The sequence below is a fragment of the Mobula birostris genome, chromosome 27 (assembly GCF_030028105.1).
Source record: "Mobula birostris isolate sMobBir1 chromosome 27, sMobBir1.hap1, whole genome shotgun sequence".
NCBI classification, from domain to species: Eukaryota; Metazoa; Chordata; class Chondrichthyes; order Myliobatiformes; family Myliobatidae; genus Mobula; species Mobula birostris.
In genome coordinates, this window is record NC_092396.1 from 22104246 (window position 1) to 22130423 (window position 26178).

Here is a 26178-nt window from a genome sequence, read left to right on the forward strand (position 1 = left end):
GTGCCAATGGCCCAGACAACAGTGCCCCCTCCCATAGTGCCAATGGACCAGATATCAGTGCCCCCTCCCCTAGTGCCAATGGACCAGATATCAGTGCCCTCTCCCTTAGTGCCAATGGCCCAGACAACAGTGCCCCCTCCCCTAGTGCCAATGGCCCAGAGAACAGTACCCCCTCCCATAGTGCCAATGGACCAGATACCAATGCCCCCCTAGTGCCAATGGACCAGATATCAGTGCCATCTCCCCTAGTGCCAATAGCCCAGACAATAGTGCCCCCTCCCTAGTGCCAATGGCCCAGACAACAGTGCCCCCTCCCCTAGTGCCAATAGCCCAGACAACAGTGCCCCCTCCCCTAGTGCCAATGGACTAGATATCAGTGCCCTCTCCCATAGTGCCAATGGCCCAGACAACAGTGCCCCCTCCCATAGTGCCAATGGACCAGATATCAGTGCCCCCTCCCCTAGTGCCAATGGACCAGATATCAGTGCCCTCTCCCTTAGTGCCAATGGCCCAGACAACAGTGCCCCCTCCCCTAGTGCCAATGGCCCAGAGAACAGTACCCCCTCCCATAGTGCCAATGGACCAGATATCAGTGCCCCCTCCCCTAGTGCCAATGGACCAGATATCAGTGCCCCCTCCCCTAGTGCCAATGGACTAGATATCAGTGCCCCCTCCCATAGTGCCAATGGCCCAGACAACAGTGCCCCCTCCCCTAGTGCCAATGGCCCAGAGAACAGTGCCCCCTCCCATAGTGCCAATGGACCAGATATCAGTGCCCATCCCCTGGTGCCAATGGCCCAGACGTCAGTGCCCCCTCCCATAGTGCCAATGGACCAGACATCAGTGCCCCCTCCCCTAGTGCGAATGGCCCAGACATCAGCGCCCCCTCCCCTAGTGCCAATGGCCCAGACATCAGTGTCTCCTCCCCTAGCGCCAATAGCCCAGACAATAGTGCCCCCTCCCCTAGTGGCAATGGCCCAGACAACAGTGCCCCCTCCCATAGTGCCAATGGAACAGATACCAATGCCCCCCCAGTGCCAATGGACCAGATATCAGTGCCATCTCCCCTAGTGCCAATAGCCCAGACAATAGTGCCCCCTCCCTAGTGCCAATGGCCCAGACAACAGTGCCCCCTCCCCTAGTGCCAATGGCCCAGACAACAGTGCCCTCTCCCATAGTGCCAATGGACCAGGTATCAGTGCCCCCTTCCCTAGTGCCAATGGCCCAGATATCAGTGCCCCCTCCACTAGTGCCGATGGCCCAGACATCAGTGCTCCACCCCTCCCCTGGTGCCAATGGCCCAGACATCAGTGCCCCCTCCCCTGGTGCCAATGGCCCAAACAACAGTGCTCCACCCCTCCCCTGGTGCCAGAGGTACTGACATCAGTGCTTCCCTACCCCAGTCCCAGTGGCCAAGGCATCAGAGATTCCCTCTCCCCTGGTGCCAGGGGTGGAAACACCATCGACCCCCTCCCCTGGTACCAGGGGGGACAGACATCAGTGCACCCTTCCCCTGGAAGCAAAGTTACATACATCAGTGCTCCCCCTCCCTTGGTGTCAGGGAGCACTGATGTCTGGGCCAGCGGCCCTAACGACCGTGCTTCCCTTCCCTGACAAATGGTGGGGGTGGCAGATTTCTTCAGCAAAACCAACTAACCGATCACGTCAGTAACTGCATTCCGATCTTGCGGCCAAATGTGGAGCTCAATATCGGTGGCTCTCTGCGGCGGGTCGAAGCTAAGGGAATTTGGCACACCAGTGCTGTTCTATTGCAGATGAAAAACCGAGAGGCAGACTGTCAGAATCAGTGCGACCCAGACTGAATAAATATTCCATTTTAATGGCCCCTATTACCAGAGTCTCTCGTTTCCATAGTTCAAACCCTGACCTTGCTCCTGGTTTCTGAGCCCTACATTTCCAGCATTCAGTTGTTTCTTAATTGTTTCTAGACACTGTGCTTACTCTACTCCACCTGGAATATTATTCCAGACTTCAATCCCCGTGTATGGAGAATTTCACAATGATATTCCTCAAGGAACCTTCAACGCCCGTGAACTGTATCCTTTTATTGTCCTTTCGTAACCTGCACGTCTCTGTACACTTTCTGGTTGCAAGAAGATTACGCTTTCCTCTGCCAGGAATCTTATGGCCCTTGTTGTTTGGCAATTTTCTCCGTGCTGCCTTGTGCAATAGTTTGAAAAATCAAACACAACGCTTTTACCAGATTACTTTTGCAAGCGTACCTTGTGATTTGTTCGATCTGCATAACCAGCTCTTTATAAATCAGTGCTGGCTGATCCTGACTAGAATTTATCTGTGCTTATCAATAATTTGTTTCAGGATCAGAATCAGGTTTAATATCACCGGCGTGCGTTGTGAAATTTGTTGTTTTGCAGCAGCAGTACATTACAATGCATAATAAGATAAACTGTGAATTACAATAGGTATATCTATATTTGAAGGTTACATTAAATCAAGTAGTGCAAAAAAAAAGTAGTGAGGTAGTGTTCATGGATTCAATGTCCATTCAGAATTCTGATGGCAGAGGGGCAGAAGCTAAGAAGTTAAAGGCCTTGATAGAGTGGATGTGGAGACTATGTTCTCTATGGTGGGAGGGTCTAGGACAAGAGGACACAGCCTCAGAATAGAGGGGTGTCCTTTTAGAGTGGAGATGTGGAGGAATTTCTTTAGCCAGTGAGCGGTGTATCTGTGGAATTTGCTGCCACAGGCACCTGTGGAGGCCGTCTTTATGTATGTTTAAGGCAGAGGTTGATAGATTCTTGATTGGTCAGGGCTTGAAGGGATATGGGGAGAAGACAGGAGATTGGCGCTGAGGGGGAAAAATTGGATCAGCCATGATGAAATGGTGGAACAGACTCGATCAATTCTCCTCCTATGTCTTATGGTCTTAAAAACTGTTCCAGAATCGTTGAGTGTGTGTCTTCAGGCTCCTGTATCTTCTCCTTGTTGGTAGCAATCAGAAGAGGGCATGTTCTGGATGGTGATGGGGGGTCCTTAATGATGGATGCCCCCTTTTTGAGGCACTGATCCTTGAAGATGTCCCGGAGGGCTAGTGCCCATGATGGAGCTGACTAAGTTTACAACTTTCACAGCTTATTTCGATACTGTGTGGTGTTCTCTCCCCCTACCACCACCACCACCCATACCAGACAGCAAGTTAGAAAGCTCTCCAAATAGACTCCAAAACTTCAGCACTGAGGAGTCTGATGAGCTCATTCCATTCCCTTTCACAAATAGCTGTTCCACCTGCAGTGTACATTAGCTTTAGTAACACTCCCATTTCTAAATAAACAATCAGTAAACATGGGATTGTTAGGAAGAGCAGTATTTATTGTCCATCTCCAATTTCTCACGCTGAATGGGTGCAGATTGCTTGCACAGCAAGTTCTGGCATTTGGACCCAACGGTGATGAAGGAAGAGAACACGCAGTAAAATTCCAATATTCTGGAATACAGGGGACATTGGTGGTGTTGAATGGTTGGATTTTCTTTAGTTATACCCCAACACAGATTTAATTCACTTGTTTTTAAAAAAAGATACTACACAGTATTTTAATATTTTTCCAGTGAACTAGGTGGGTTTGGAGAGAGCACAGGAGCTAAGGCTCCAGGGGGGGAAGAGGGAGGGCAAGTGCAAGGTCCCCGGGGGTGGGGGGTGGTGGGAAGGGAGTACAGGAACTAGGGGTCAGCGAGTGCGTAGGGAGGAGAGAGTTCAAAAGAACCAGGGCTGGTAAGTGGTTGGTTTTTTTTTTGGGAGGGTGTAGGTTCTCAAGAACCAAGGGCTGGGAGTGGAAACTAAGCATTTGGTAGGCCATATGCCAAAAAAACACTGGGAATTCCAGAGAGTCAAGAGAATGGATAATTGGAATTTTCCTGTAATCGAGGACAGGTTTGAGTGACTAGGAAGGAAATATGGCGACAGTACAACAGTGCACCTTATCCTGTGCTGGAGATCGGAGGTTTAAGAGGTCCAAAGAACGCTTCCCTGGGGTGTAGCCTTCAGATTGGTAGCCTATTGGTACAAGAAGGGTCAACAGTCCGGGTAGGACCAGCTCCCAATACAATAATCTCAGAATTATCTCAGCAAGATCTCTGTGTCCACCCTAGGTACAGCTAAGACTGCCAGAAAGGGTTTGCCTCACGCCGGGGAATTCTTGCGCTGGGCTCTTACTGCCTCAGTCTTGATGGCCACAGGACAGGTTTAGCAGCTCCACAGAGACCCAGCAGCCTAGAGCTTCAAAGAAGAAATCCCTGGCTTCTTCCTCTTTCCAGTGTGTTCCTCTATCAGTCCCTTTACAAGGGAGCACATGCCTCCAGGGAAGGAAGAGGCCCTTAATGACACGGTACAGTACTTGCCAAGAACATAACAATTAGGCGAACACCTCCTGACCGCACAAACCCTGGTTAGATCATTACCAGGCAAATTTTCAATGTAATTGCTGAGATCAGAGGGCCATATGTTCTCTGGGCCATTATCACTGACGCTTGCTCAAAACATTTACACTGAAGCAGTGATTCACAAAGACAGCCCTCATTTTTGACAGTTGCTTCCAATTGATCACATTGTTTAATCAATTTCGTTCACTGATAACTCTGCACAGCTCTACAAACACCAACCAAAGCATTAATGATAAATGCCCATGTCTCAAGCGATTTATGTCCTCATCGAAATCGCATGAAGTCAACATCTCGGCCTGCATCAAGGGTCTTCACACTCTAGCTAGTCAGTTGTAAGTATAGACCATTCTGGGCAATGCCAACTGTGAAATGCAATTTTTTTTCAGATCTCTCTGACTAGTTTTTAAACAATTATTCAGCATAATCTCTTACCTTGCAAGGAAAACACAGTGATTTCCAGAAGAAACCTTGAATCAGCAGAGAATACCATCCGTGCTATACATTGCTCTCAGAAAAACAATGACACCTAATTATTTGGAATTACTAGTAGAGGCGAATTCAGTTGTATTTCACTCTCTCTCAGGGGTTACTTTGGAGACCATAAGATATTGGAGCAGAATTAGGCCATTCAGCCCATCGAGTCTACTGTGCCATTCCATCATGGCTGGTTTATAATCCCTCTCAACCCCAATTCTTTTGCCTTCTCCCCGTAACTTTTGTTGCCCTTACTTGATTAGTAAGGGTGTAAAAGTTTCAATAGTTCAATAGTTCCATTTAATGTCAGAGAAATGTATGCAATATACATCCTTTTTCTTTGCAGACATCCATGAAAACGAAGAATGAATGACAGTTAAAATGTTACAACCCCAAAGCCTCCCCGCTCTCCCCTCCCAAGCACAGACAGCAGCAAAGCAACAACCCTTCCACAAAAAAGGCGTCAGCACCCTCCACCCACCAAGCAAGCATTATCAAAGCCCCCAATAAAGCCAAAAACTGATCGTTCACCTGACAATACGACATACCACAGGCTCTCTCCCTCCCTAGTAAAGGGAAAAAGAGGTGTTCTCTTTCACAGCGAGGGGGGGAGGCATAACAAAACCACTCACTGATTTACGGTGTTAAGAGACTGTGGCACTGTTTTTTTTTCTCTCCCGAGTACTGTGACCTGAAAATTGGCAAACAGCCTCTCACCCACCAACGAGAGAGCGGGGGACAGAGACAGAGCACAGCTCGCCGAGTGCAGAACCTCCGGCAGCCGAGCCGCTGTTCCCGATGTTCCGTTCTCTCCTGCGACACCAGCTTAGAATCGACCGGCGAAATCCCGGAACCCCAAAGGCGCGCCCGTCATCTAGGCTGCGTCCTTGGTATAACGAAAAGCGGCCAGCCGTGAACCCACTCCACCACAATGGGAGAAGAATGGGGTTAAGAACAATAATTAACCTCCGCTTTTAATATACTCAATGACTTGGCCATCACAGATGCCTGCAGCAATGAATTCCACAGATTCGCCACCCTCTGGTCAATGGAATTCCTCTTCATCTCTGTTCTAAAGGGACATCCTTCTATTCTGAGGCTGTGCTCTCTGGTCCTAGACTCCCTCACCATAGAAACCATCCCCTTCATGTCTAGTCTATCTGGTCCTTTCAATATTTCTTGGTTTCTTTACCTGCAATTATTATGGAGCGCTCCACAAAACCAATAACGAACAAGCCCATGCTCATCACCTAAAGCCCATGTTCACCAGTAAATAATTAGGCAAGATTAAGGGGTAGCTAGAAACTGAAGAGCTGAGAGTTGGCAACCATCAGATTATGTAATTGGATTAGTGTTGGAGTTGCTATTGCTTATAATTTTTATGCAAGTAGTTTTGAAAAGACATCAATTGCTCAATGTAATTTTCCTTATTCCCTTTTGACATGAAGTAGATCATTCAGTCCATCAGTCTATGCCAGCTCAGGGAACAATCCCAATCCCCCACTAATCTTATCCACACCCCTATCACCTTCCCCTGGATTAAACCAGCCACTTACAGTAGGGAGCACCTACAGAGGCCAATTAACCTCCAACTTGCTCATCTTGGAACGTGGGAGGAAACTAGATGCTCCCAGAAAAAGATCTGTGCAGTCACAAGGAGAACAGACACACCCAACACCAAAAATCAGATTGAACCCCAGTCGCTGGAGTAGTGTTGTGCAGTACTTTAGAAGGTCCCAGGGATTATAAATAAATTAATTCTTTCATTTAACTGATTATCATTTCTAGTTCAGTCTTCACAAGCAGTTTAGAAAGTAAATACCATAAAATGTCTTAATGGACTGGCAGTATCTTATCAGGCCAAGCTGGAATTTCTTATTAAAGTCATTATTAGGTGTGAACAATAAAATATTGTTGTGTACCAGAACTAGATTTAAATCAAAAGATTTTATCTCCACACCACAGGAAACACAATTATTGTATTTGGTCATTGTGACACTATCACTGGTTTATTAGAAAAGACTGCCTACACAGCCACTGTACCTCCTTGCAAAGGGAAGCAACAAGATATGGTGAGGACTTTATCTTTTTAGAGATAAGTATCAGGAGTCATAGACAATACATTGGAGATGGAAATTTTAAGGATTGGAAAACACAAATTAAGTTAAACGTACCAAAATAATTTGAGAAAACATTAATTTAAGAGAACGTTGATTTTCTTTGGCAATTCACAAATGTGCCAACATCTACTGTGCTCCCTATTTGCTTCAGAATAATGGAGATCAGTAGGACTCATTTACATTGGTTAGTCTGACCATAAGACGATTATAGGAGCAGAATTGGCCCATTAAGTCTGCTCCACCATTTCATCATGACTGATCCATTTTCCCTCTCAGCCCCAATCTCCTGCCTTCTCCCCGTATCCCTTCATGCCCCAAACAATCATGAATCTATCATCCTCCACCTTAAGTATGCGCAAAGACTTGGCCACCACAGCCACCTGTGGCAACGATTTCCACAGATTCACCACTCTCTAGCTAAAGAATTTCCTCCTCATTTAAAAGGACACTCCTCGATTCTGTCTCTGTGTCCTCAAGCCCTAGACCCTCCCACCATAGGAAACATCCTTTCCACACCCACTCTTCCTGGAGTCACATGAAAACCAGATTAATTTAGGGTGACAGATTTCCTTCCCTAAAGGACTTCATGTACTAGGTGGGATTTTTTTAAACAATCTGGTGTTACTATTAGAGAGGCTAGTTTCTTTTCCCCATTCCAGATTTATTTATTTTATATTATTGAAATTCCTCAACTGCTCCCGCAGGATTTGAACTCATGTCTTTGAATTATGATTCTGCGATTAATAATCCAGAATTGCTGCTTCTAGTTTACTAATTTAACAATGGTGGGACGACAGAGGAAAGCATAGGGTGTTGCTCATAGATTGAAGAAAAATCTGTGGAAAGTTTTAAAAACAACAAGCAAATTCCAAACACAAGGAATTCTGCAGATGCTGGAAATTCAAGCAACACACATCAAAGTTGCCGGTGAACGCAGCAGGCCAGGCAGCATCTCTAGGAAGAGGTACAGTCGACGTTTTGGCCCGAGAACCTGGTGGGTCCTGACGAAGGGTCTCAGCCCGAAACGTCGACTGTACCTCTGCCTAGAGATGCTGCCTGGCCTGCTGCGTTCACCAGCAACTTTGATGTGCGTTGTAAGCAAATTCCAAACAGAAATTAGGAATCAGACTATCCATACAAAGGGAATGGAGCTGATCGTTACCTAACCAAAGATACAACACAAGCAGCAGCAAATAAAATCTTACTGTGTATTATGACACAAAATGACACTAAAAGACAAGCACAATAAAGAAAGCTGATGCTCTCTGGAAAAGCTGCAGGTCTTCAGGACCAATTAGTACCGACATGTACAAGAAGTCAGATTGATTTGACTGTTGAGAAAGATTTTTGAGTATTATAAAAAATGTACATGGCTCTATCCGATTCTTTTGAGAGAAAACAAACACTCCGATTCCCTCTGTCTCGCCACTAAAAGTCACTGGAGACCACGTCAAAAAGCATCTCGCAGCAAATTCCTAGCAGTTAAAAATCAGGGAACAACAGATGTGGCAGCCACATGGATGAATAGAGAAGGTTCGGTATACCTTTTCTTACTCAACAGTCCATGCTGCTAATTCTATAAATAAGATGACTTTTCAAAAAAAAAAGCACCTAAAAACGATTATACTTATAATCTGTCAAACGTTCTCAAAATCTTGGCTTGCGACTTATTCTGACGATGTTGTACGTGTTCAGACCCGGAGCATCAAAACCAGTAGATAAGCCTCTACTATTGAAAGGAAAAAAGTTGAAGAGCTGCCCGTCTTGAGCTTCGAGGGACACGGAGGCCTTGTTGAATTTCAGGACGCACGGGTATGCTTTCTCAAATACGATTTGAAAAACCCTTTCTTCTAGGTAACAAAGCTTGATAGTCCTGTACTTCTCAGGTATCAAGGTTTCAATGTGAGGGCCGAACTGCTGCATCACTAAAACTCCTCTCTTGTCTTTCTTTATCTCATAAAAGGTCAAATTTGAAAATGTGTAGTAGCCAACGTAAGGCCTGGATTCGGGAGGCGGGACTAGAATTCTGTCGCTCTGTCGGAAAGCAGACTCCATCGCCGGGATGAGATAATTATAAACCCCGGCAGTCAAGTCTTCTTCTTGGGGCCGGGAACCCGACATTAAAATAATAAACCCTATTTTGAGGCGAGGGACCAAGGAGAAGGTGGCCGAGTAGCCATCCAGATCGCCATCTTTTTTGACGACATCGTAGCCAAGCTGCTCGCTGATTTCCCACGGCGTTCCCGTCCTGCTGGCGAAGTAATCCTGCGAGCACTTGAACACGGGGGTGAGCATCACCTTCAGCGTCTCGGCCTCCAGTATGTGCTTGTGAGCGGCCCCCAGCAAGGCCATGCACAGCTTGGCCAGGTCGGCAGCCGTGGAGTACATCTGGCCCGAGGGCCGGTACCAGCCCAGGTCGTAGAGCTGGGCCGGTTTACCATTGCTGTAAACGCCGACCGATAACTGAGCGCGGACCGACGGGGTGAACTCAAAGCCGGTGTGCTCCATTCCGATTTTCGTCAGGATATTCTCAGTAATCCAGCGCTGGTAGTCGGCTCCAACCACCTTACTGGCCAGAACGTGAGCCAGAAGGGAAAATGCTAGGTTGCTGTAGTGGCATCTGAGGAGGACAGAATATTAAACGGTCAGCCACCATACCGACTGTGTGCATACCCATCCAGTAGTACTACGCCACAAGCCATTTTAAATGGAGATGTTGTGTCTAGCTTTCAGTTTATTTATGTCGAGCCACACACTGTCCCGCAACCCCCCAGTTTCACCCTAGCCTAATCAACGGGACAATTTACAATGACCAGTCTTTGGACTGAGAGGAACCCCACACAGTCACAGGGGGAAATGCCCTCCTTTACAGGCAGCGGCAGGAATTGAACCCGTGTCGCTAGCGCTGTGGAGCGTTGTGCTCCCTCCCACGACAGACTGGAAAATTGGACCTGCTGCATAAGTAACCGTGCAGCGTTCAAAGTTCAGGTTTTGAAGTGACGGCGAGGTGTTGCGAGATGACACCTTGCTGCTATCAGCGGGAACAGAATGATGTGCGATTGTGCATTCACCAGCTCCAATTTCCCAGTCCGACATTGCTAGCTAGTAGACTCTGCTGGCAACATGTGCATCAATGCCCCCCCATCCCACGGGGGAGGGGGGCGAGGGTATCGTGTGACATAATTCCATTTAATACATCATGAGGAATGACAGCTAAGAAGTGCTAAATGTTTAAGATACAAAAGGGACAGCGTGGTAGCATAATGGTTAGCGCAACGTTTTACTGTGCAGACGCCACAAGTTCAATTCCCGCCGCCTGCAGTAAGGAGTTTGTATGGTTCTTCCCTGTGACCAGGTTTAATCCTACAGTCCAAAGACGTATTAGATAATAGGTTGTCCCATGATTAGGCTAGGGCACAGCTAGAAGGGCTGTATCTCAATAAATAAACTAATTTATTATCACTGATAACTGGAAAGTGCTTCTACTTTTACAGTACCTAATTTTTCTTAACTGTGGGTGAGTTGTAACATTTCTCCATTACATTGGTATTAAATCCCATTTAAGGTGTTTTACAAATATAACACCTGCCTTGTCTCACTAAATGTTTAATCATCAGTGTAATCATGCTGGAACTTTGCAGGTTAGTTACAGTGGCTGCACCAAGCCAAGCAAATACCCTCAGTGGCCACTTTATTAGGCATACCTGCTGGTTGATGCAAATATCTAAGCGGTCAATAGGCGGCAATAGTCACTATCTAATCATTAGGCAACATCTCAATGCTTTAAAGCACGCAGATATGGTCAAGAGTAAACATTAGAATGGAGATGAAGTGTGATCTAAGTGGCTTTGACTGCGGAATGATTGTTGGTGTCAGATGGGGTGGTTTGAGTATCTCAGAAACTGTTGATTTCCTGGGATTTTCACATATAACAGTCTTTAGAGTTTACAAAGGATGGTGTGAGAAATGAAAAACATCTGGTGAGTGGTAGTTCTGCGGGCAAAAATGCCTCGTTAACAAGAAAGGTCAGAGGTGAATGGCCAGACTGGTTCAAGCTGACAGGGAGGTGACAGTGAATGGGCTACAGCAGCCAAAGACCATGAACATCCAGACAGTGACCACTTTATTAGATGCAGTGGGTACTTAATAAAGATTGGGAGCCCTGCCTTAAGCATTTGTCAGACAAGATTTCATCTGATGATTTATATCCCATAAATAAATATTGGAACATTTCACCAGGTATTGATGGTTCATTGCATGTAAATTTAAGCTACAAATTGTGGGAGAACTTGGATTGTGGTAAGTTAGCAATTCTTTAAAAAGGCAGAAGTTTCACGTTCCGGTCTGTCAGCGTTGGTGGAGGACATAAAAGCTGAATTCACACCTTGTACCAGGATCTGCAATGAGTAAGTCATCTCTCAGGAGATCCAGTGCCATCTCGGTATTCCCTTTCCAAAGTAGACTTGTGGACCTGAGTCTCCTGGGTAATCCTGCAAATTATTTCAGACAACATTTCAAGATTATGGCACCAAAAGAAAACCAACACGTATTCAGTTTGCCGTGACCATAAATGCAAAACCCATTAAATGTCCAGGGGCCAGGGAGAACATGAAAAGCCAACTGGTAAGGCGACTAATTGGGTTGGGCAGTGAAGTGGCACAGCTGCCACTCCACAAGCCCAGAGATCCAGGGTCAATCCCTATCTTCGATGCCATGTTCTCCTTGTGAACGTGTGGACTTCCCCTCGGTCCTCTGGTTTGCTCCTACACCCCGAAGACCTACCGATTGGTAGGTTTATAGTGCAATGTGAGATGACCCTATACAGCGAAATCGAGACAGAGTCGGGGCGTGCGAAGCGGAGAACGGTCAGAGCTGGGGAGCTTTGGAGCCCATCCACCAAAATCGATGGCAAGGCTTCATCAATCGAAGCGCCGGGCCGATTTGAAACGGTTGGATACGGGCTGGAATGTGGTGGCGGAGTCCAGGCCCAGGGAGTGGGAAAGCGACAGGGACCGCCCGGGTCTTGGTGTGAGGGATGACCCGGTGCTTGGACAATTTAGACGCCGGGCTGGATGGATTGAAAAGGCTGGGTGCTGGGGACCGGGGGCGAGGGTCCAGTTGGTTCTGCTCCTTCCTTCCTCTGTGACATTTACTCCTCTCTCCGTGGCACTGAGGAGGAGGCCGTGTCCTCCTCCAGGCTTTGTGTCTGCAAACGTCATGACGATTTGCCCTGCTGTGAGATGAACTGAGGCTGGGGCTGTGGCCCTGTTCTGAGCTTCATGTCTATGGACTCACTTTCATTCTGAACGCCGTTGCTTGTTCTTATAGTCTGCACAATTTGCACGTTTTTTTTCTTCTCTCCCTCCCTCCCTCTCCCTCCCTCCCCCCCTCCACCCCCACATTGGGTGCTTGTTAGTCATTTTTTAAAATGGGTTCTTTTGGGTTTCTTGTTTTGTGGCTGCCCGTAAGGAGACGAATCGCAAGGTTGTGTAATGTATACATACTTTGATGATAGGTGTACTTCGAACTAGGCAAGATGGGAATGTGTGGAGAGTAGATCACAGGGGAACTTAGTGGAATTAGATTGTTCAGGGAACCAGCGTTGACTCAATGAGCGGAATAGTCTCCTACGTCATAAGGAAATTTTGAGTTGAGCTATGAGGTTTGTGGGTTAACATGAGCGGGTAGAGGTTACAAAGTGTTACGTTTTGCACGATACTGCTTCTCCCCATTCACGGGCATGAACTTAATTTTCATTTAGAGATACAGTACAGTAACAGGTCCTTCCGGCCCAACGAGCCCCCGCCGCTCGTTTACACCCGTGCGAGCGATGACCCTGCTAATGCGTGCGTCTTTGGACTGCAGGTGGAAACCGGAACAGCCAGAGGAAACCCACACGGAAGCGGGGAGAGCCTACAAACTCCTTACAGACAGTGGCGGAATTGAACCCCGATCTCGGAACTGAACTCTGCCTGTCCTTACCACATACCCGGGTCTCTGGAGCTGTAATAGTGGTACAGTAACAGCTACACTTCCATTACACAGGCATGCCGGTTACCGCACGGAGCCCAGCGGATCCACTAGTCAGCAAGATCATTCTGGTACTTACCGACACTCCCACCCCCCCAGTCCAATTTTCCAATATATACTTCTGAATTGTACAAATCCGCACGCGCAGAAATGATCTTGGACACACTGTGCATTGTGCTCACTTTGACTTATGTAACGTTAGCTCCTGCTCTGGACACTGACAGATTAGCTTCCTAAAATGATGAACTTGTCAATATTTATCAGTCTCAGTCCGATGCACATCTTGTTTGAATAGCTTTCCATCTCACCTGATAGCTGGCTGGCCATTCTTTTCAATGTCACAGATGATATTTTGGCAGCGGCTCGCTCTGTCTCTAGAAAGACCAGGCCATCTGCTTCATATTTATGTTCTGAGCCTTTTGAGCTTCCCAGTGGGTTTTTAATCCTAAAGTTTTTGACATATTTTGTAAGTGGGTCGTCCAGAGATGCGATTTTTCCTTCCTCCCATAGTTTATACAGCATTATAGTGGGGAATATCTTTGAAATGCTTGCAATCCTGAAAAGAAAATTGATTATGATTATCACGACATTCAGTACTGTAAAGTATTTCAGTTTTACCAAAAGTAGTAACAGTAGGCAGCTGTCGATCCCAGGGGATCATGGGTTTGCACCTCTGGTGGACCGTGTCCTCTCCAGGGCGCAAGCCTGGGCGGGAAGATTTGAAGAACCGGCTGTCGCCCATGCAGCGGGTTCCCCCTCTCCACGTCACTGATGTAGTCCAAGGGAAAGGCGAGTGCTAGTACAGTGTTGTCTCTGAGGTTGCCAGAGTGAAGTTGTAAACAACATCAAACTGCCTTAGGGACCCCGGCTCCGGATTTCTTCCTCGGGGTTTACTCCCGAAGCCTTTCCCATGGGTGGGTATGGCCGCAAGGCAGTGGAGGTTTAAAATCAGAGTTGTCCTTCTCCTAGGTGGGCTGCCAGCCAAGGCTGACGAGCCCCAACTGCCCAAAGATTTACCAATATAAAGCAATTGCCCTTTTTAGGAATGAAAATGTACAAAAGGAGTCATAACAATCATTGGCTTTTTTTTCATCCTCGTTTTCTACTAATAAACCTGTGGACTTCATTGCTATGGATGGCTTTGGATCATTGGATATATTTAAAGTGAATGTTGGTTGGTTCTTTGTTAGTCTGGGTGCCAGATGTTATGGGGAGAAGGCAGGAGAATGAGGTTGAGAGGGATAATAAATCAGCCATGATGGGATGGTAGAGCAGACTCAATGGGCCGAATGGCTTATTTCTTCTTCTATGTCTTATGGTCTTCCCAGAGGATGATAACAGGACCTCAGTTTTTTAATATGTATTGATGACATGGTATTGGGTGTATATGGCACATTATTAAAATTGGCAGATGACACAGAAGTTAAAACTTATTGAGGATTGTGAGTGAGCATAATGTAGATTTCAAGGAGATAGAGATGGACTAGCTGGAAAATGACAGGTAAAATTTAATACTGTGAAATGGGAAATTATTAGTATTGGTAGCAACAATGAGAAGAGGCCAGAATTCTAAAAAGGATGCAATAATATTGAGCTCTGGAGATTCACTGAAAGTAGCAGGGCAAGTAGAGAAAGTAGTTAAAAAACAGGATCCTGGGCTTTAATGAAGTGAGGGACAGAACAGGGTAGTCATGTTAAAACTTTATGAAACACGGGTGAAACCACAAATAGAGGACTGGGTACTGTTCTGAATGTCATACTTTGGAAAAAGTTTTCAAAGAGGTGCAGAAGAGATTTATTATCACGATTCGAGGAATGAGGGACCCTATTTGAATACACAGACTGGTTGTTGTGCTTGCAATAGGCAGGGTTAAGAGGAGACCTTATTGAGGTATTTAAAATCATGAAGGGTATAGACATGGAGAAATTCGCTCCCACTGGTTGGGGGAGTCGGGAACTGGGGGACATAGATCAAAGGTGAATACCACAACCCTCCTGCCATCTAGCACATCTTCAAAAGGTGACGCCCCAAGAAGGAGACATCCATTACTCTGATTGGTCAGGGGATCAAAGGATTATGGCAAGAAGGCAGGTGTATGTGAATAAGTGGGATCCGGGATCAGCATGATGGAATGGCGGAGCAGACTCGATGGGCTGAATGGCCTAATTCTTCTCCTATGTCTTGTGGACCCTCACTGTTCTGGACATGACCTCTTCTCATTACTACCATCAGGGAGGTGGTACCAGGAGCCAAAAGACACACACAGTGATTCAGAAAGTTTCTTTCCCTCCATGAAACCATGAACACTACCTCGTTACTCTTTCTTTGTACTACCTTTGCAGTTAAAAACTTTCATGTCTGTCCTTTGATGCACTGTACTGCTTGTCACAAAACAACAGATTTTGCATCCTGTTGGACCATGATGAAATATAATTCTGATATAAAGATAGTAGAGAATGCATTCAATTGCAGTGTTTAGAAGGAATTAGATAAGTTTTCAAAAGGAAAGAATTTGTAGGTCTATGGAAAAAGGATAGGACTAGCGGGGTTGCTGTTAAGTAGCCTCCTTCAGCATTGTAACCAGTCTGTGACTCTGCAACATCCAAGTATCATGATAATTATAATATTTGATTCTTTAAATCTTCGTTTATCAGCAACAAATTATCGTGCAGGGAACTTAAAGATGTATCACTTGGCAAAATAGTTGTTAGTAACACTGCGAATGACATTGTGTATGAGAATAATAATATCTCTCTGCACGAGTCTGAGAAAGGCGTTACAGTGGTGGGGAGACGGGGTCCCGATATCAGTGGGAACACGATAAGTAGAAGAGGAATAAAATAAAGGGCTTACACGTGTGGCAGGATTTTCACATGGAGATAAATTAAGGGTAATACATGGATGTAGGTCAACATGTGTTATGGTTGAAACAGAGGAAGGGTGAATTGAAATAGGAGGAGATAATTAGTGAAGCTCCTCAGGCAAACTGAAGTGATGCGGATGTGGCATTTCATTCCAAACTAAATGCCAAGATAGCACAGTCACAAGATTTAATTTCAGCTCACCAAAAGCAAAAGGGCTTTAATATTAGATTTTAAAACATATATAGACTGACTGGGAAAGAAGCCAGTGGGGGAGGGGGGTGTGGGTTGGGTAGGAGGGGAGGTTGCAGACAGGGAATGTTTGAAGCTGAGCAACTCAAATAGGTACAACACAACTCGGAGCAGAGCACAATGATGAGAAATCGGTCCATTAAGCTCAAACAAAATGGCACAAAAAGATCATTGCAAAGATGCAACACTGCACTGTGTCCCAGCCAGAATATCGTAAATAAATTAACATTACAGAGAGCGCAAGTTAGAACAACAAACCCTGGAATATGCTCAGCTGATCAGTCAGCATCTGTGGAGAGAGAATCCGAGTTCCTTGGCTGACCTTTGAATAACTTAAGGTGCAGGAGGCCATGTAATAAATTCACAGGCTCAAGGTGCTGAAGTGTAAGTGCAGCATAAACTCTACGATATACTTTTACATCAGGAATACTGTAATCAGGCCATTGTGAAGGATGCTTAGACCATGGGTTTCCACCCTCAGGTCCACGGACCCCTCAGTTAAAGGTAGGAGCCCATGATGTAAAAAATGTTGAGAACCCCTGGCCTAGACGATCTCACTGGTTATAAAACCATAAGACATAGGAGCTGAATTAGGCCATTTGGCCCATCGAGTCTGCTCTGACATTCCATCATGACTGATTTATTATCCTTCCTAACCCCATTTTCCTGCCTTCTCCCCGTAACCTTTGACAACCTTAACAATCGAGAACCTATCAGCCTCTGATTTAAATATACCGAATGACTTTTCCTCCATTATCAACTGTGGCAAAGAATTTCACAGATTCACCACCTTCTAGCTCAAGAAATTGCTCCTTATCTCTTTTCTAAAGGGAGATCCTTGTATTCTGAGATGGTGCCCTCTGGTCTAGACTACCCTGCTGTAGAAAACACCCTCTCCACGTCTACTCTATCTAGACCTTTCGGTATTTGATAGGTTTTAATGAGATCCCTCATGATCCCACATGTGGCCAAGTGGTTAAGGTATTCGTTTAGTGATCTGAAGGTTGCTAGTTTGAGCCTCAGCTGTGGCAGCATGTTTGTGTCTTTGAGCAACGCACTTAATCACACATTGCTCTAGTCTGTGCGAGGAGTGGCGCCCCACACAGACTTCCAATCTGTGCTTTGTAAGGCATGAAAATGCCCAATGCAGGCCTCTCATGGTCTGAGTCGACGTTCCCTCCCTCCCCCTCATGATTCTTCTCAACTCCAGCGAGTACAGGTCCAGAGCCACCAAACGTTCCTCATACGGTACCCCTTTCATTCCCGGGATAATTCTGTTATTAAAACCAGCCAGTCTTCGAGAGGAGGATTGTAGTGTCAGCATTCTAAAGATAATTAAAGCAAGCCACCTTCATCATCTGATCTTGTGATTGATGAAGTAACACAACCTCTTGTAAATATTTTACAACGCGTTGCAATAATGAGATGGGGTGGTTTAATTAAGTAATATGGAATTACTTACTGAATCAACTGTCAAAGAAACAAAGACTTGTGCAATGTGCAAGGAAAGAGGCCGTGCAAAGTTACCTGTAAACAGTATATTCATTTGGTGGAGGCGAAAACTCATCTGAAATATTTTTTTTCCCAAAATTTCCAGTCCACAGCACGGTGTCATTAAATATTACAATAGCTGAAATGGACGGCAGACTCATTGGATGTACTTGATGACGCAAAAGGAAGTCAATCTGTATAAAGACAGAAGTATGCACCTAATATTTAAAAACAGAAATATAGTTTTTGCCCAACTCCTGACTGAGTGGGTGGATCTTTGTACATTTGGAATACTGAATACACACAATTAATAGTGATTCTGCATCTGACATTATGTCCCATGTTAGCCACAGCAAAGTGACAGCACTCTTGCCTCCAAGTCATAAGATCATGAGTTAAAGTCCCACTCTGAACTCGGACACATTAGTTTAAAATCGATTGCAGTTCAGGGAATTGGCAGAGTTGGACACAGTCTTTTGGATGAGACATCAAATAAAAAAAGCCTGGAAGCATCACCAACAGGCTCAAGGACAGCTTCTATCCCCAGTGTTACAAGACTATTGAATGGTTCCCTGGCACAGTAAAATTAACTGTTGGTCTCTCTATATACCTTATTACTCATACAGCCAGATTTGGGAACAGCTTCTTTCCAACTGTGATAAGACTGCTGAACGGATCCTGACCCGGACCTGGGCCATACCCTCCAAATATCTGGACCTGCATCTCGGTTTTTTTGCACTACCTTACTTTCCATTTTTCTATTTTCTATTTATGATTTATAATTTAACTTTTAAAAAAAATATTTACTATTGATTTGTAATCCAGGGAGCGGGAAGCGCAGAATCAAATATCGCTGTGATGATTGTACGTTCTAGTATCAATTGTTTGGTGACAATAAAGTATAAAGTATGACCTTGAACCTTATTTTCCACCTGCACTGCACTGCCTCTGTAGCTGCTAAACTTTATTCTGCACTCAGTTATTGTTTTACCTCGTATCACCTCAAAGCAGTGTGTGGTGAAATGATCTGTTTGTACAATGGGCAGGACAAGGTTTTTACATGTGACAATAATAAGCCACTCTAATTCCAAAAGATCCCTTGACACCATCCAAATGTGCACGAGTGTAGATTTCCTGGGAGATGTTTGTGTGAAATTTCTGTGCACTTTTGCCTCATGTTTCCTACTGTGTAGTTATTGACTCTCTTGAAACAGGGAAAGGCACTATATTAATGCTCAAACATGAATTTAGCCAAAATGCTCACTAATTACCTAAATTCCATTCTTTTAAAGACGTGTATATTTTGCAGTCTTCTATCTTTCTGCTTGCTTTTCTGCAAATCTTTGTTTACCTTTCACCAACTCGGTGAATTCAAACATTTATGAATCATCTGTAATCCTTTAATTTCCCAGCCTTGTTCAGATTGTTTCATGTTATCTCAGCCGCAGAGTTCTATTAATCTAACGAAAAAAGTCAATCCTCTCGTATTCGCTTTACTGTTCTAATCCAGATTAAAATTTGTCTGCCACATCTCAATCCAGTGGTACTAAAAAAAGAACAATGGTGCAAATCTCACTAACTTTTGCTAATGGCTAAGGACGGAACTGCCATTGCTTAAATGCTATGATCCCTTTTGTTACGTTAGGTGAAAAGGATTATTTAAAAAAAAAGTTGTTGCCACATTTAAGAATTCAGCTTTTGGAAAGTGGAACACAAAGGTGCCATATATGACGTACTGAAGGCAGTTTCAGTGGGGGTGTATTAAGAGAGAACTCTGCCATGGATGGTCTCAAGCCTGGCTGTGAAAGGAAGTGGGTTGGGCACATGGTTAGTAACACCATCCCTTAAAAACTCAGGGCTACAGAAATGCCAACAGAAGCTCCAAAGACCTCATCCCTGGGGGAGGAAGGATTTTCACCTAGATGGTGTATAAATTAATGGAAGCTGTAGCTGTTGGGGGTCTGTGCCCCAGGAGGGGTAATGGGCTTAAGAAGAAGGTATTAAAACAGAAATTTCCTGTTGAGTTGTATCCAGTTATAGTCATAGTCATAGTCATACTTTATTGATCCCGGGGGAAATTGGTTTTCGTTACAGTTGCACCATAAATAATAAATAGTAATAAAACCATAAATAGTTAAATAGTAATATGTAAATTATGCCAGGAAATAAGTCCAGGACCAGCCTATTGGCTCAGGGTGTCTGACCCTCCAAGGGAGGAGTTGTAAAGTTTGATGGCCACAGGCAGGAATGACTTCCTATGACGCTCTGTGTTGCCTCTCAGTGGAATGAGTCTCTGGCTGAATGTACTCCTGTGCCCAACCAGTACATTATGTAGTGGATGGGAGACATTGTCCAAGATGGCATGCAACTTGGACAGCATCCCCTTTTCAGACACCACCGTGAGAGAGTCCAGTTCCATCCCCACAACATCACTGGCCTTACGAATGAGTTTGTTGATTCTGTTGGTGTCTGCTACCCTCATCCTGCTGCCCCAGCACACAACAGCAAGCATGATAGCACTGGCCACCACAGACTCGTAGAATATCCTCAGCATCATCCAGCAGATGTTAAAGGACCTCAGTCTCCTCAGGAAATAGAGACGGCTCTGACCCTTCTTGTAGACAGCCTCAGTGTTCTTTGACCAGTCCAGTTTATTGTCAATTCGTATCCCTAGGTATTTGTAATCCTCCACCATGTCCACACTGACTCCCTGGATGGAAACAGGAGTCACCGGTACCTTAGCTCTCCTCAGGTCTACCACCAGCTCCTTAGTCTTTTTCACATTAAGCTGCAGATAATTCTGCTCACACCATGTGACAAAGTTTCCTACCGTAGCCCTGTACTCAGCCTCGTCTCCCTTGCTGATGCATCCAACTATGGCAGAGTCATCCGAAAACTTCTGAAGATGACAAGACTCTGTGCAATAGTTGAAGTCCAAGGTGTAAATGGTGAAGAGAAAGGGAGACAAGACAGTCCCCTTTTCAAGCAGATAAATGTACTATTTTTTTCTCTCAGGGGCTGAATCAGAGAGGAGAAGGCGATCTCTGAAAGTGCAACATTTATTACTTAGAGGCTTGTGACAATGCCATCCTTTCACAAAATGTTAAAAGTTCACTATGAAATTTTTAAATAGTATACAGACTGCAAAACGATCATCGGTTTGTACAAACTTGATTTCAGCATCTTAAACGTTGGAAAAGAGCATTTAAATTTCACAACGTTATACTTTGAAATATTCAGCTACAATACAGAGACATGGAATCAAGTACTATTCAGGACAAAATGATTCGGTCTGTAATAATTGTGGCTTATTAATGACTAAATGCTCTTTTAGACCTCTATGACAAAGTGGAGGATTTTCAGAGGATTGTTTGTTAGTCTACTCTGTAAACACCTGAGATCCCTGTCAATGCGTATGTTGTCCCTGGACTCTGTGATGGAGACGGTAAACATCAGCGCCTTCCTGTTAAAGTGCACTGAATGACTGACAGCACCTTCAGGAGTTCTACGTTAAACTCAGCAGCTGGGAAATTGCTATCAGCTTCAAAGAATAGGGAAGATAAACACAGCAGCTTTGACACCTTCACCGGGTCCTGGCTAATGTACTTACAAACCTTCTCCAGAGCTTCTTTTAGAATCGGTATGGGGTGTTCCAACGGTACAGGCTGGGGGCGCCTAGGGCACATTTCCACCGGTTTAACCTCATCAGATGAAATATCCTCACCTGAAATAGAAAAATAACACAGCAAGAAGAGTTAGACAATTCTGATTCTCGGACAGCGCCATCGTCGCTGAACAGCAAAGAGGGCATTTTGTTCAGCTCGGTATAAGTTGGAGGCAGAGGGTGAAGGATGGTGAGAAGAGCAACTGGAAGCAGCAGGCAGGGAAGGTAGCTGGTTAGTATTCAGGTCAATTGCTCACAGGAAACTAGCAGCCTACTCTGTATGGAATGGCACTAATGATACCAAAGTTCATTGCCAAGTACAGTAACCAACGGTCATCCTTTCACTTACTTGTGCCTTGCTTTGGAAGCTTGTACTGCCAAACAAAACAGCACGTCATGGTGATGGACACAACTACAAAGAAAGCCATTCCAAGGTGAGGCCATTTCAAATCCTTTATGTAGCTTTTCTTCACACCTTCCCCGTCAGCACACTGTTGAAAAAGAAAACACAAACAGATAGGCACCCCCCGTTGCTTCCTCCTCTGACCACCGCTATGCAAAGAGGATAAAGATCCTGACTACTCCCATCTCCAGAGGAGTACTCGCTTTGCAGGATTTCATGCTGTTGACGGGTTCACAAGTTCAAAGCTATCTTTAGCCAGAGGAACCAGCAAAGAGATTGCTACGTAATGGAAATAAAGAATCTGTAGAGAAGTACAGCTCAGCTTGTACATGTCACTGGCAACCACTGAACCAACAGCGGAAAAACGGAGGCCATCCTTCATGCAGCACGAACTTACAGCTCCAGTCGATTCTTTAATAAGTGAAATGAATGCTTCTCAGAGATTCGGTGAAGAGAGGCTGCGACTCTGCCCAGTGCTCAGGTTGCCTAGTGATCGGGAAACCTACAGACTTAGAAAAGCTGATAAATAGCATCAAAACTCTCCGAGAGGGCCACACCCTTGTCTTCAGGTTTGGGGTTTGGCGTGCCTCAAAGACCTGGAGATCTATGTTGGTTGGAGTCAGGGCCTTTTGGTAGGGTCAGCCATGCCAGACAGGCCAGACTAAGAGTGGTCCACCGGTCCTCCAGGTTCAGGGGTGTAGCTCAGGGCTAACGACCCTGACTGGTAAACAAAGCCATTACGGAAACAGCAATGAAGAATCCTTCTGCATCTGATTCTGATGGTATTCCCAAGTCTCCACCTGGGACTTGCGTGACTGACAGTAAACTGACACGATGAAGGAAGCCCTGAACACCGCCAGTGACGGAGGAGCTTCATTGCTGCCCGAAACGACAGTGGCATAACAGGCAGCAAGTACAGAACATCAAAACAGGTTGGACACCGCAAAAAGCTGATAATTTAAAAAAAATAAACATTTAGAACCATGAATAAAAAGTTTGAGCAAGGCCACTTGGTGCAAGATGAGTGAAAAATCAATAAATTCTTCATTACATTGACTGTCAAGATTTTGTAACAGTTTTCACACAGTTCAGTCCACGGTCCCTGAAGACCAAAGGGATCACACCTGACCTACGAAAAGAGTGTGTTGGAACAGGAACATGTCTTGGTTTAAGCTGCAGTTATATCTAATCATCCAAGCAGACAAAAGTGCAATTCTTAGAGGACTACCTGAAAAGGGGGGAGTGATATCCAAAGATATGATATTTATTACTTAAGAGTACTGAGATAATATCATACTCAAAGTTCAAAGTAAATTTACTTCTCAAAGCACATATAGCTTATTGTCACCATATAGAACATAGAACAGTACAGCACAGTACAGGCCCTTCGGCCCACAATGTTGTGCCGACCCTATACACCCCTGAGATTCACTTTCTTGTGGGCATACACAATAAATCCATTATATAATAATAACCATAACAGAATCAATGAAAGACCCAGGAAATGTTAAATTTTGACATTTTAAGATGCGTTTTAAAGCTTTGGAAGTACAGAGAAAGCCGAGACTCACCATCTTGGATTATAAACATTTTTACCATTGTCAGAAGTTGCTCACATTCACTATCGCCTGTATGATGAGGAGTGGCACTTTTAAGATTAGGGTGACTGAGGACAAAGGTGGCACCAAGAGACCTGGAACAGAAGGATGGCTCCAGCACAAGGTCCTAGCTAGAGATCTTTCAGGAGGTAGAAGCAAGGATTGACCAGACCTTCCCTTTGAAGAGCCGCTCTCCAGTTATACAGGCTGAGAGAATAATCTGTCTGCACCCAGTGTTGTGATTTCAAGCTATCAATTACAAGCCAAGATTCCTTATCATTTAAATGTGAATTAGTAATTTTCATTATGGATCTATGCAGAATTCAGCAAGGTAGAAAATATATATTTTACAGTAGCAGTTTATCATTCATTCACCCGCCTAAATAAAACAAAACTTTCTGCTCAACATTGCCTAATGATATACCTATTGTGCATATGAACATCAACAATATTGCTAGACACCTTTGTCAACTGAAAAAAAAAATGCAATCTGTTATAGTGACTCGTGCAAGTTAATGATGAGGGTCTCATATAGTTTTCCAATTGCATTATTTTGGCTTTGTTATGTTTTGTAACTGCAAAACACTAAACCAATTCAAAGGATGACATAGGAGTCCAAAATGTGAGTCTAACTTCGTGCTAATTTTGAGCGAGGTGCGCATGTATCATGTGGTAGCGTGATGACTTGTGCAATTCATGTATTTTTATATATAACCATAATGAATTCTATAAACACCAAAGAATGCTTAATCAAACAATATATTTACATGATTACTAAAATATAACTGAAATTTTAAATACACGATTTTTAAAGGATTTTCAGAGCATGGGGGAAAGGGTCCACACCATTGAGTCACAGTGATTATGCTCAAGCTTTCTTATAAGACTTACGCAATGCAACATGTAGCTGAATCTATAGGGAGCAAATAACAGGAATGGAAAAGAACAACTTCTCTTCATCCAGCTGTTTTATGCATTGTAACATCTGGTGCATCACAATACTATTCTTCCCCATCACACCCGAGCCTTATAACCTCCTCGGAGATACTAAAGAATTAGGGATTAAAAAGAAAATGTCCCTCTTCATTCCCTGTAGACTGGGAGATGACCTTATCCTTGATTAATGTCACACAGAAGCTACTTGCCCCAGTAAGGAACATGCCACTGTGAGATGCAACTGCTACCAGAGGACCACCATTCTATCTCGAGATAACCACCTCTTGACATCTAACCAGTATTGATCTTCGATAGCTTGGGACTCAACACTGATTTTTATTTTCTTATTTGATGGCATGTAGTACAGGATAGGCCCTTCCAGCCCTTCAAGCTGCGTTGCCCAGCAATCCCCTGATTTAACCCTAGCCTAATGACGGGACGAGTTACAATGACCAATTAACCTAACTATCGGTACATCTGTGGGAGGAACCTGGAGTGCCCAGATGAAATCCACGCAGTCCTGGAGAGAATGTACAAACTCCTTAGAGACAATCTTTACCTTTTGTCACTCATTTATGTCCTATGCCTGGACAGCCCATACATCATATTCATCCACCCATACATCCAGACCCACACGTCTTCCAAAATGGATCAGGAAATGAACCAAATTCGGTAGCATTTAGGGATGGAGATTACATGCTTACCCAGGATTCATTGCTTTTTTAAACTCATTTTCTAAACTTTTATCAGATCATGTCTATGTTTATGGTTCTCTAAACTGAATAATCCCAGTCCCTTTTACCTATTTGGATAACTAAAGGTGGTTTAAACTGACGATTAATCCAGTCCTCCTCCGCACCTTCTACAAAGCTTCAACCATCCTCCAGTCAGTTACCTTCTGCCAAATGGATTTGAAGAACAGATTTCCTCAAACCTATTTCCAAAATTACTGAAATGCATTAGAAGGTATTGCACGAGACCAAGTTTTATGACAACTCCAAACAGCCTACGTCAGTCAGAGAAAAAAAAACTTAATTACAATGTTGTTTTTGTCTCATAAAATTATTTTATTTTTACTAAGTGAAGGATGTAAGTCCACAATGCAGCTTGTTGAGACGGAATAAATCAAGAAGCATTTAGAAAATGTATTCCAAATACTACCAGAACAAATAAACTGAGTGCATACACTGGATTAAAAAAAAGTAACTAAGCATCCACTTGCATTTGCCACCTTTTGTCTCTTATACAGGTCAGTGGTTTTAACACATATTGTAATATGTACACTCAATTTCCTTCACAACCAACTGCATGTGACTGGGAAGCAGGGCAATACTCTGCATCTTAGGTATAAAACACTTAAAAATTATTGCTCATAAGCCTTGCTCATAAAGCAAAAGCCAGGCTAGATATTGATTGTTCATTGTTAAGACTCTCTTTCTTTGAATCACGTTGTCTTGAAAGACACCCAAGGTAATTAGTTCTTCACTCGACCCATCTCTTTTCAAAGTAATTCTTCAATTTCATTTTCTCATCAAAATGCAACCACAGCCTTAATGCTTAAAATTAAACATTTGAAGAAAATGGCAATCAAGAGTATAACCATAATTATATGTTATCACTTCATTGTCAACAGGAAACTCACCCAACGGTGTGCTTTACTCAATGGTGGCATATCACAAAAACGTCTTCTATGGAGCACGTCCCCCAGTGTTTAAATCATGGGATGCTTGTGATGAAAGGCTTCAAGTGCTTTGGTTCTGGCAATTTCAGATCATGTGAATTACCAACGTGCTCTGCTCTGTCAACACAATTTCTCCTTTCCTGACGTCATAATCCATGGGTTTATGTCTTAATTCTACAAGTGGGAAGCAAAGTCTTTAATCCTCCTATTTAATTCACTTTTGACTGAGTAGATTTCTCTCAGGAGGT

General features: G+C 44.3%; 1 protein-coding gene across 3 annotated transcripts; it reads right to left on the reverse strand.

Annotated features, from left to right (window-relative positions):
- Positions 1-8091: 8091 nt before the first annotated feature.
- LOC140188660 (putative beta-lactamase-like 1) lies at positions 8092-25977 on the reverse strand. Of its 3 annotated transcripts, XM_072245145.1 has the most exons (7): positions 25892-25977; positions 21662-21803; positions 21263-21372; positions 17685-17842; positions 13352-13599; positions 11398-11503; positions 8092-9633 (listed from the first exon to the last, which is right to left on the reverse strand). In XM_072245145.1, the coding sequence occupies exons 1-7, from the start codon at positions 25919-25921 to the stop codon at positions 8661-8663; spliced, it is 1767 nt and encodes a 588-aa protein (XP_072101246.1). In that variant the 5' UTR covers positions 25922-25977; the 3' UTR covers positions 8092-8660. The 3 variants fall into 3 exon arrangements, with proteins under 3 accessions (XP_072101246.1, XP_072101247.1, XP_072101248.1); XM_072245146.1 differs by lacking the exon at positions 21662-21803 and having other exon boundaries at positions 25892-25976; XM_072245147.1 differs by lacking the exons at positions 21662-21803; positions 25892-25977 and having other exon boundaries at positions 21259-21343.
- Between the last annotated feature and the right edge of the window lie 201 nt (positions 25978-26178).

Excerpts from the sequence above, each read along its gene's own strand:
- LOC140188660 (XM_072245145.1), bottom strand. The coding sequence starts at position 25,921 with ATGCCACCATTGAGTAAAGCACACCGTTGG. Across the intron at positions 21,804-25,891 it reads TGAGTAAAGCACACCGTTGG|TGTGCTGACGGGGAAGGTGT; the intron begins GTGAGTTTCCTG and ends CTTTTTCAACAG. Across the intron at positions 11,504-13,351 it reads AATGGCCAGCCAGCTATCAG|GATTACCCAGGAGACTCAGG; the intron begins GTGAGATGGAAA and ends AATAATTTGCAG.